Source organism: Ursus arctos, unplaced genomic scaffold (genome assembly GCF_023065955.2).
Source record: "Ursus arctos isolate Adak ecotype North America unplaced genomic scaffold, UrsArc2.0 scaffold_30, whole genome shotgun sequence".
In the NCBI taxonomy this organism is placed as follows: domain Eukaryota; kingdom Metazoa; phylum Chordata; class Mammalia; order Carnivora; family Ursidae; genus Ursus; species Ursus arctos.
This window is the reverse complement of record NW_026622986.1, coordinates 22,729,343-22,741,489: the sequence shown is the minus strand read 5'-3', so window position 1 is coordinate 22,741,489 and position 12,147 is coordinate 22,729,343. Positions and strand designations below refer to the sequence as shown.

At 38.7% G+C, this 12,147-nt stretch overlaps 1 protein-coding gene across 2 annotated transcripts in view; it reads right to left on the bottom strand.

Annotated features, from left to right (window-relative positions):
* The window catches only part of ITGA8 (integrin subunit alpha 8), a 172,566-nt gene that overhangs the window by 136,903 nt on the left and 23,516 nt on the right, over positions 1-12,147 (bottom strand). For both annotated transcript variants that reach the window (XM_026479018.4, XM_026479019.4), the window contains exons 3-6: positions 11,401-11,501; positions 9,641-9,764; positions 4,118-4,179; positions 2,960-3,005 (exon numbers count right to left, since the gene is read on the bottom strand). In XM_026479018.4, the coding sequence (XP_026334803.2) occupies positions 2,960-3,005; positions 4,118-4,179; positions 9,641-9,764; positions 11,401-11,501 (333 nt within the window). The remainder of the gene's footprint in view (positions 1-2,959; positions 3,006-4,117; positions 4,180-9,640; positions 9,765-11,400; positions 11,502-12,147) is intronic.

Genomic DNA, 12,147 nt, shown 5'->3' with positions numbered 1-12,147 from the left:
GCACATTACTTATCTCCATTTTGCTTAGGTCTCTTGCTGTGATTTTTGTCCCATTCTTTCATTTGGGGCATAATCTTCTGTCTCCTCATTTTGTCCACCTCTCTGTGTCTGTTTCTATGTATTAGGAAAGTCAGCTCCATCTCCTGCTCTTGAAAGTAGTGGCCTTATGAAGACGAGACTGTCTTCAGCCAGTGTCACCTGTGCACAAGAACCTGGCATTTCAGAGGTGTCTCCTCTGTGTGTAGTATGTGGCCTGCTGCTGTGGCTGAGCTATTTTCCTTCAGCCCAGTCATCTGCAGTAGCTCTCTTTGCCTCTTGTGGGTAGGATTTGGTCCCCATGCTATTAGTGGGCCAGTCTGGGGCTGCCTTGGGCTTGAGTTGAGTCAGATCAGGCATTTGCCAGACATGCAGTATCACTGAACTTTCCCCATGTTGTTCCCTGAGAAACTTTCATTGGTGGGCACACCAGCTGTCTGTCCCCAGTCCACTGCTGGGGCCATAGTTTGACGGGTGTGTGTCGTTATCTTTCCCTCTCCCCAGGCCGGGATCACTGTGGAGCAGTGCTGGCCCCTGTCAGGGCTACTTGCACACTGCCAGGCTGGCGGCACCATTTTGGATGTCTTCTGGCCAAGCGTGTTAAAGGGGTGGATCCTCAAAGTGCATGGGGGCAGGAGGCAAGGTGTTAGCAAGTTTTGGGCTGGTTTATGGGAGGGGACCTGCAGCAACTGGGACTGAGGCTGGTCTGGCTGGAGCGAAGCAGATCTACTGAAGTGCAGAGGGTGGGCTGATGGTGTTAGCAAGTTAGGTAGTGAGTATTGGCAGCGAGTATTGGCAGCATCACTCTGGTTCCTACAGATGGCATGTTTATGCTGGGGGTCCGGGGAGGAAATGGCACCCACCAGCTCCTTTGTTTCTGAAGAAGTTCCCCAACAATCTCTGCTCCTTCAGCACACACTCTGAGTTTAGTAAACAACTCACCCTCCTGGATATCCCAGGTACTTTACAAGCTGCTGCTTCTATGTTGTATCTCCACGGGGCTGTTTATTGTGCTCTCTTTAAGGGCAGGGACTCAGTTTCCTCTTGCCTTTTTGGCTCTCTCAGAGCTGAGCTCACTGTTTTAAAGTTCCAGGTTTTAAGTCCCACTGGTTATAAGAACTCGTGAAAGTCAACCCCTCTGGTTTTTAAAGCCAGCATAATAGGGATTCATCATCCCCCTGGGGGATCCCCGACGTGATAGTCTATTTCTCTCCCTTCTATGTACCTGCAGTGTCCCTCCCTCCCAAGGACAGCCCCTTGGGTCTGACTAGCTCCCTACCACATCTTCACCCTTCCTACCCTCTTCAATATGGCCTCTTCTCTACATTTAGTTGTGGAATTTGTTTTGCCTGTCTTGGGGTTGTTTTCTGGGCTATTTACACTGATGTGAGTTTATCTAGTTGTATCTCTGGGACAAGGTGAGGCTAGGGTCCTCCTACTCCACCATCTTTCCCAGACTCCCAGCATTTTTACTCTTCCATTGGCTTTTAAATATGATTAGGTGTCCTCCATTTTTTTTTAATTTTTAATTTTTTTCAGGTGTCTTTCATCTTAAAAGAAAAACTTCACTCAACTATTCATCTCTCTCATAGTCTACTCTATCTGTACCCTAAACTTTACAGCCAGAATTCAGCAAATATTCTCTGTCATCTCTATGTAGGCATCCCTTCCACATCCATGGCTTTAATTGTCACCAACATGCAAGTGATGGAAGTTTGTATTTTAGCCTAGATATCTTCTCTGAGCTAAAGCCCATACACCCAAACACTTATGTGAAAAAGCTTGGATATCTCAAACATTTTCATATTCAACATAACCAAAAGCAAACTCATAATCTTCCCTCTCCAATGCCCTCCAAACCTGTTTTCTTCCAGGGTTCCCCATCTCAGTGGGTGGAACCCCCCTACAACCATGCAGTTGCAGAAGTCCGAAACATACGCTGGGCATCCTCCCTTCCCTCGCCCACGCATATCCAACCCATTAGCTAAGCTCTTTATTTTCCCTCCAAAGCATCTCTCAAATTTCTCCTCCTTTTCAGGCTGTACTGTTACCACTCTAAGAAGCAAGCACCTTCATTTGAACCTTATAGATTGTTTACCTTATAAACTTACAACAGACTTTCACTTTGTAACTGGTTTGCTGATACCTCACTTTGGCTGACCTCTAATCCATTTTCCATAAAGCAGCCAGAGTGATCTTTTCAAAACAAGATCTGATCATAGCATCCCATGCTTAAAACTCTCCAGTGGTTTCCCATTATTCTCAAGGCAAACAATTAATTACTGTAGTTAAGACCATGTATTTAAACTCCTGCGATCCACCAGAGACTTCTCATTGTTTTCAGGAAAAGAAAAAGCTGCTTATCTTGGCCTGCAAGCTCTTCATGGCCAGGGGGACTGCTCCACACCACTCAGCAGCTCTTCCCCGATCTGACTCTGGTCACCCTGGCTTGCCTCTCTCACCTGACTGTTCGACTTCAGGTCATAGAACCTGTTCATACAGTCCTTTGTCTCTTTACTAGTTACCTCCTAGCAAAGTTCGGATCTCAGCTCAGGGTGCTTGCTTCCAAGTTAGTTTTGACCTTAGGGAAGCTGCTGGTCTATGTAACACCTTTATAAGAATTAGAAGGCATCATCTCGTTTGGGCACCTAGTTCAGAGCTCCCTAAGCAGAGCACAGGTTGTATTTCAGTCCCCTGTCTGCCAGCGTTCAGAGTACAAAACATCTGCAAGAAACACCCTAGGAGAAGCCTCCTACACTCTTATGGCTCCATCGTGACATACCTTCCCTTCACAGCGAGAATCATGTGTGGAGTGTGTCAGGTACTTGAATGTAACAAAAGGTCAACATTTAATTGTTTCTTGTGCCTCATGTCCTTGCTAGTAACAACAAATGGGCATTTCTTCTCTGCTAATGGAACGTACCTTGCCAATAAAAACTTCCCGGTCCTCCTACTATGAGGTCTCCATTCTACAAAGCAGAAACAGCAACAATTGGAACAAAAAAACAAAAATAACAGATTTTTTTAAAGGTGGTAAATCATTGTTAATAAGCATTGCTCTAACAATTTGTTATACATAAAAAAGCAATTTTTAAATGACGCCCTTCTATCGGAGGCATGGCACTCATTTTATTTCCTTTTCTTGTTTTCCACGATTTAGTGTGTTAGCATATTAAATAATTTCATTTGACTCAATTAGCTACGTTGAATTCTCTCCCTTGAGGATATATAAATTCAGTTTTTTGGCACTGCCTCAGGTAAGCAAAATATATACAAGTTTAATGCTGTGTAATTTAGCAGACATGATCTTTTGAGCCTTGGCAACAAAAAGGAAATTCGGTTTCTATTTATCTCAAGGCCACAGTAATGCCTATTTTTTCCATACATCTGCAACCACCCCCTCTCCCCTTCTCAGGAGAAAAAGCAAAAACTCCAGACTAGCAAATATAAATTTTTCCTTCTCCTTCCAACCCCACCTTCCAACCTCTGCATCCTTAACTTTCAGTGGGAAAAAAAAAAAAAAGGACAATGATGAAAAAAAAAAAAAGAGGCAATGAACTTTGTATGCTGAAGAATTTTTTCTATAGTATTTTCAAAACCATGAAATCTTTGTCTGCTCTTATCTTACTAGGCATCTCTGTTTTTAATTTTGTGAAAGGATGTGTGAATTTTAACACTAATGTTAAATCTCATCAGTGAATTACGGCTAAGAGGTAAAGCAATTTACTGATTCTTGTGATTTTTTTTTTGGAAGCACATTTCTCTCACTGAGTTTTTGAGATTTTTCATTTAAAATGACTATCACAAGAGATGGGAAGAAAGACTGTTGCTTTTTATCCTGTGTATTTCTGTGCTATTTTAATATTTGTCATCTACATAGATTAATAAAAATAAAGAGCAAACAAAAACATTTGAAGCAGTTGCCAAAACAGGCTAGATATATACCTAAAAGTTCTTTAGGTGGTGGTGGTTTATGGGGCTGGGGATGGGAGTGAAAGACAGAGGGCAAAACCAACCAACAAACAACAAAAAATACCAAACAGATAATACAAATATTAGAATCTGCAAGAAAGGAATTCACCTTATAAAAATCCAGACTAAATCCTGCTTGGCAGTAACCCTGGCCTTCTGGATCAGCATTACCTAGAATGATCAAAATATAGAAACGTTATATCGTCATTCCCAAGATAAATTTTAATAGCCAACTCAGGATATTCTGTTGTTTTCTCTATAGACTTCAAAATTTTAAATGGTCAATATGTGTTTTATATGTTTTAAATTCATTCCGAGTAACTTACGAAATATATTTCCATTTATTTTCTTGTCCTAAATATCATCGTGATTCTGTAGTAAGATCACTAGGAATAATGTCCCTTGGAGCTATTATACTGGGTTTTACAACTCATGTTTGTTTGAAGAAATAAACTCTCCTTCTCTCGGCTATGTTCTGCGGTCTCCAAGTGGCGGTGATGTGTTTCTGAGTTGCCCACATGTTCTGTGGAAGCCACACGTGTCATTCCTAAGGAAATCCCTTGAGCAAGAGAAAGGTAAACAGGTCATCTGGGCTAATGCTTTCTGCAGAAGGCACCAACAAGGATTCCAATTTTCATGCTCTCCTAGAGGATATTAACTTAAAATTATTCTATTATCATTAGTTAGGCACATTTGGAAATTGTATTTCTGGTCACAATGAACTACACGGGCACACTGGAATATCAGTGTTTGCAAAAGAGAAAGCCCTCTAGTAATGGCTTATTTTGTACTCTTCCCAATATAATTCACTAACTGAATGTCCAATAGGTCCTTACCACACCATTTTAAAAATTAGGGGCAGGTCAACCTGTGGATTCCCAGGGGATTGTTATAAAAAGTCTCTAAGACATTAGGAATTGTGACTTATAATGTCTACAGCTTCTAAAGTGCTTAACGTAAAATCAAAATGTAGTTTAGTGGGGGAATCTCAATCATTATGTAATTTGATATGAACATGCAAGTAATTACTCCTTTTTTATCAAGGATATTCCTGAATGGAAACTAAAATAAGAGCAGGAGAGGAAATGGACATCATCATTGGAAAAATTTATAGACTAGGTGTGCCTGTTCCTGTGCCTGTTCCTGTGCCTTTTGAAAGATCTGGCCTTTCTAGCTTTTTCTAGAATGCCTTCTCTTTTTTCTTTCCTTTGGTTAGTCCTTAGCCAATTTTAGCATTGTCATCATCCATTCCTCTCCAGAAGCTCCCTGTATATTTTAATACACTGTTCTATCACATACACTGTATTTTTTTTATGATAATACCTGTTTTTAATTCAAATGTCCATTAATGCCTTTTGGGGTTTCTTTTTTAAAGCTAAGGTTTTGTTTTGTTTTCCCTAGCTTTATTCAGGTATACTTAATATACAAAAAAATGTATGTTTTAATATATGCATTTTGATGAGTTTGGACATAGGCATACATCCATGAAACCATCACCAAAATCAAAGTAATAAGGATTTCTATCACCTACAAAAAATTCTTGTGTCCCCTTGTTTGTTTGTTTTTTTGTGGTAGAAACTTTTAACATGAGACTTACCCTTTGTAATTTTTAAGTGTACAACATTTTACACTGTATTTTTATGAAATTTCTTCCATATTTTAAACTGTATTTTGTGGTTTGTAGTTCCAAATGCTATAAAGTTCCCTAAAGGTTCATCTGTATAACCTCCAATGTCTGGGTACCAGCCTTCTGGAAGTTCATGTGTATAAATATTTCTATATGAATACCTGACATATGATTATGTAAACATATATGCGTGATCTTGAGTATATTTAGAAATGTATTTTTCTCATGTACAAACCTCTTTAGAAATCCTTTTTAAAACCAAGTCTTTCTTTCATTTTTAATATTGTAAATTATTCAAAAAGGAAGAAAATAAGACCATTCTATGAAATTATTTTGCTTCAAAACAGGAAACTGAAAAAATTAAGAGAAAACACTAATTTTTTATGAAACTCATCGAGAAAATGACGAACTTCTAATGTTTATTGGAAACAGTGGTTATAAGAGAATGTGAGGTAATTTTTTTCTCTTAGAGGTACAGTTCATGAGACCTAAGAGAATCTATCCTCCTGGAACTTTGGAGCGTCTGTAAACTTTACAATTATGTCCCAGGATGCACTCAGGAATCCAGGGCATCATGCTGACCACTCGCTACTGTCCGTTGGGAGACCATATGTAAATAATCCTCCCCTGAATTAGGAATGATCATAAGAGCTGTAGGCACATCATGAATATGAATGAGCAGATAAGTTCCCATATTGCTTAACGTATCAGTGGGGTATGTTTGTGGTATGGAATGAGCATGAGAGAGTTCTTTAAATTCTCTCTTGAAAATAATATTGCTGATGTTCCTTCTGTGAGATTGATCGGACGCTCCTGAACAAGCCGGCTTTGTGTTAATGAACTGTACACTGCCGAGGCCGCTCTTTGGGTGAATTTCAGGAGGAAGAAGTATTTGTAGTAAGAGAGTGACCACGAGGAATATGAAAACTATAGCTGTGTATTAGAGTTGAAAGAATTCTTGGCAGTTTATTTAGCTATTCTGCAATTCAACATAAACTCCAGTTTTACCTTTGTCACGCTGTTCTTTTATTTAGGAAAATAAACAGGAAGTAAATTGGCATCATAATGTGCCCGTGTCACTCAAGACACAAGGCTGCTATAATTCTTATTTTCAGGTAAAGGCTCAGACTCATATCTAAGTGCCATGTGCTGTATTTTAACTTGAATTCTCTCATCACAGAGGCACTCAGTCAAAAAGGCAGAACAAGAGGCAGTGACAAGTTTTATAAAAGATCACCCTCCACGTGGGTCGGAAGAGGATGATATATCACCAAGGCAGGAGGACTGTGAAGCTCATCGTTTCAGCTGTACGAGTTTACTGTGCTGGGGAAGCCTTTTTAGCAAAGCATGAGCAATATGATATGAACAGGATTGATGAAACACGTTCCGCGTTAAATGTCAGCTCTACCGTTAGTTTTCTAAGTAAATTCAGGGCTTTATTTATCTCTCTACCTGACTTTTACCTTTAGCGTAATAGCAACGGCCTCACACTGAACCAAGGAACACAACACTCTGAGTGGGACATGACTCAAAATATGCCTCTTTTGGCTGTTGCCTGTGTCTGGGAAGCTCGCTCTTGCCCTTTCCAATAGCCATTTGCCAAGAGAGCCCCTCGCATGGTCCTGTCTCAAAGCTCCTCTCCCCACCCAGGCAGGGCATGTCACTCCCTACCCACTTGCCTTGTTATATTTTTTTCTTTGTAATACTTTTTGCTATCTGACTTTATATTACGAACTTATTCTTTAAAAAAAAATCTTTTCATTGATATATAATTGACATAAAACATATTATTAGTCCAGTGTATAGCATCTGGGTTTGCTCTATGTATTTACTACAAAATGATCAGCAGTGTCTAGTTAACACCCATCACTACAGATCATTATAAATTTTTTTCTTATGATGAGAACCTTTAAGATCTACTCTCTTGGCAACTTTCAAATATACAATACAGTATTCCTGACTATGTCACCCTGCTGGACTTTACAGCCCCTGGACGTCTTTATCTTATAACTGGATGTTGTACCCTTTGACCACCTTCACCAGTTTCACTCACCCCCCTACCTCTGGCAACCACCAATCTGTTTTCTGTATCTGAGTTTGGGGGGATTTTTGGTTTTGCTTTTGTTAGGTTTTGCATATAAGTGGTATTTTTCTTTGGGATTTGTCTTTCTCTCACTGACTTATTTTGCTTAGCATAATGCCTTCAAGGTCCATCCATGTTGTCATAAATGGCAGGATTTCCTTCTTTTTATGGCTAAATAACATTCCATTGTACATATATACAACATCTTCATTATCCATTCATCCATCGATGGACACTTAGATTGTTTCCATGTCTTGCCTAATGTGTGCAGTGCTGCTATGAACAGGGAGGGGAGGTGGTGCAGATATCTTTTTGAGATACTGATTTCATTTCCTTTGGATCTATACTCAGATATAGAATCACTGGATCTGAACAATTACATGTTTGTTGTCTGTCTCCCCCACTAGAATGTAAGTTTCTTAAAGACTGGGTTTTATTTTCTCTTGTTCTGTGCTTTATTCCCCAAACACAGAATAATTAGTGTTCAATGTGTTGAATAGATACATAATCGAGTCTCATTATCAACAAGGAACCTCTGTTTTAAAGCCATTTAAAATAAAATCTTAATTCACAGATTATTCATCCAGCTGACATGTGTCATGATGTGAGGAAATGGCTAATTTATTTCAATATTTTTAAACAAAAGTCATAATCTTCTCTTTGTCAAAATCTTCCCCCCCAAACCAAGTTAGCTGTTCCACTTTGATCTTTAGATTAAATCTTAGTGGCTTCTTTATTAACCCTCTGATACCACTGATCCATTCTTCATCTTCATTGTTTTATTTCTGATATGTGTTCATTACCTTGCCAAAATTAATCTTGAATTTAAAAAATATTCACACAAAATGGTGAAATTTTACTTACAGTTTTGAAAATCTAATTTGGGATTGGGTTGTTAAAAAATCAATTTCCTGAAATCAGTTACTAGAATGTTCTTTCTAATGACATTTCTTTCCTCAATGTGGTTTGGCAAACCATCAAGAATATGAATGAAAATCCATTGGTTGCTTTCTGACAAATCCCAATGACCGACATGACACATAGAAAACTGGAAGAATTCACAAAAAGACTGAGTAGATCAACCAATTGGAAATGCTGTCCCAAATCTGTGGGTGTTCCACTAAGAAGGGATTAAACAGCAGTGCCACAAAGATGGCACTCACAGGCTTGCTTTTGCTGGAAGATCTCTAGAATGGCCAGATGAGACTTACACTCTAAGTGTAAAAAAATGGGGATTAAACACCTAAAGGAGAGAAGTGTATCATGCACATAACCAGAGCACACAGCTGCCAAAGAAAGCAACAGCTGTCAAGAACACAGGCTGCAGGACGTCTGGGGGACTCAGTCAGTTAAGCGTCCAACTCTTGATTTCAGCTCAGGTTGTGATCTCAAGGTTGTGAGATCAAGGTCCGTGTTGGGCTCTGTGCTGGATGTAGAGCCTGCTTAAGATTCTCTCTCTCCCTCTCCCCCTGCCCCTCCCTCCCACTCATTGCTCTCTCTTTCTCTAAAAAACAGAACAAAACACCAAACACAGGCTGGACAGAAAGCTGGTGTCAGAGTGTCCCCAGCTCCAAGCACACTAGCTAGCTAAGACCACTCCTGCCATTAAAAAGTGCAGTGGGTGGTCAGAATTCTTCAGATCACAGTGTGAGTTTTGAACAGCAACTGAGAGTTTAAGGCCTAAAATAAGGAACCAGGCAATTCTACTGCAAAATATCTAAAAGAAATTTTCTATAACATGGAAGAGGATCAACAGAATTCTGTCTTGGCTCCCATGTCACAGCAAGGCATCCCAAAAGGCTGTCCATAACCTTTACTCCCATCTCTTTTTCCTTATCGGTAGTGTTCTGACGTTGCCTGCACCATCAACCACAGAAATGTTCTTGAGCGAAATTACAGTTTTAAGGAATAAAATCACTTACTGTTCCGACAAGGAGAGTACTCCGCATATGCACTGAAATTCTGGATTGCTACGTAGCAAGTGCCGACCGGGTCCTTTTCTGGTGTTGGTTTAAGAGTTCTCCAGTGATAAAGAGGAGCACAGGCCTGTGACACATCAAAGACAATATTTTCTTGTCATAGTTTCCTCATACAATGATCGGATTTAGCTTATTGGCTAAGGTACCTAAATTCGTGACAAGCTATGTTAAATTAGGGAGTGAATTAATTGGCTTCCAACATGCTGGTAAGTTCCTCAGTAGTCAGAGTTAATGGAACTTCCGTTACCCTGCTAAGTTTCAGTGCTCAAAGGAAAAAGTTAACTTGAAATATACTTAGTATTATCTTTTTTTTTTTTTTAAGATTTTATTTATTTATTTGACAGAGAGAAAGACAGCCAGCGAGAGAGGGAACACAAGCAGGGGGAGTGGGAGAGAAAGAAGCAGGCTCCAAGCAGAGCAGGGAGCCCAATGCGGGGCTCGATCCCAGGACCCTGGGATCACTACCTGAGCCGAAGGCAGGCACTTAACTACTGAACTACACAGGCGCCCCTACTTAATATTATCTTATTTCCTTTCACGTAATTTTGAAAATGCAAGCACACCCCCAAATTAACCATTTTTATTATGAACATGGAATATGATTCCATTTTCAGTGATTCTGAGGGCTTCTACAGCATTGGATAAATGCACAACATGTGACAGATAAATTTTCAGGACTTTGGGTACAATATAGTACCCAAAAGATTATTTTAACCCCAAATAGTTATTAGATGGAATTAGCTTTCCAAAGCAATTCACATGTCATACACCACTAAGGGATAAAAAAAAGTTTTTACCAGTTCTGGAATGTGAAACCCGTATTAATGCAAGTACAGTTCTATAGGGACCATACTGTAAATTCTGGATTTGTAACTGGAGAGGGCTCTCTGTATTTTATACATTACCTGTTTATGTCAAAATCTCCTTGGGGGGTTAACCACAGACCAAATAAAGCAAGGCATTTCCTTTAGATACTTATTCTTTTTAAATCATAATTCAGGCAGCTTTAAACAAATCCTAAAAGCAAAGTTATTGCTTTATTGTTGTAAGGAAATTAAAGCCAACGGTTTAAAAAATTCTCCCCCCAAAGAATTTCCAGATCAGCCTAATACAGTCATTTATTTCTCAATAACTTAAACATGTATCATTACTTAAATAATAGGAGAATAGAATTATAAACTCATAGCATTTTAAAGCTGAATGATATCTACCTGGGAATGAGATTTTTTTACTTTAAGAAGTATTAATGTACTCAGAGAATCACCTAGTTAGTAGTTATATTTTCAAAGAAAACTTTCTTTTCGTTTTAAAAATGATCAATGACACCACAGTAGATAAACTTTTAAAGAATCCGAACGGCAGTCGTATTTCTCTGGTCAATTTATAATCAGTCCTTTAAATCAATCTTAAGCAATAAAATATTTACCTCCTTAATATTTAGCTTTTATTTTTCTATCTTCCTTAGTTGTTTTTGAAATATTCGAAAATATCTCACTGATGTGGCAAACAAGCTTTAGTGTCCTATAACTTTAAACACTAGAATAGATTCTTTAATTTTAAGCACTAAGTTTATTTTTAGAATGCTGATAAATTTATCATTAAAAATCTGGCATGTCCTTACATGAAAGTATTTTTATAAATATGAGCCTTAAAACATTTCAGAGTATGTATTATTCCAAAGCATCCCCATAATTCATACTCACCACAACTTCCCCTTTGTGAGCTTTCACTGTTGCTCCAAACCACTGATTCGATTTAAATTCTATAGGTTCCTTGGTTCCATTAACTCTGATCTTCCTGTTGTCTGACAAGGAGGACATGGACTTGTTAATAATTTATAAAATGTGGCAGCCAGATATAATACGTAAAAATGAATGTGTCCGTTAAAAATACTTGAAAAAAATTCATACATGGAGGGGGAGGTTCCAACCAAGACTTTTTATTTAGAAAAATACCAAACAAAAATACATATTTGAACATGACATTTCATAACTTACAAGAAGCATTTTTTTTACAACTTATGTTTGCAGAGAAAACTGTATTGTAAACTTGATGTGTACTCTCTAGTCTTGAATCTACACGTTTGTCATTGATTTATAAAAGATCGAAGACCAAATATTTATAACTGACCTAAGGAATTCCAAATCTTTTCCAATAGGGAAACACATAGGAATCTCCCTGATCAGAGAAGCACAAGTTTCTTGGCATGAGTTAGCAGGAATGATTGTGAAGGACTCCAAGGTCTTGGTTTTTAACTGAGTAACATGTTTCCATGCAGCCACAGAAAATAACACCTCAACGCAGTTTTATATACACTTTGCAGATGTCAGAATGAGGGGGGCCATCTGAGTAGAAACACAACCCAATTATAGCACACTACAGGTCTTAATAAAAAGCAGATATCTTTTCTTTCACTCTTGATTCCCAGTCAACATATATCCCACGTGGTT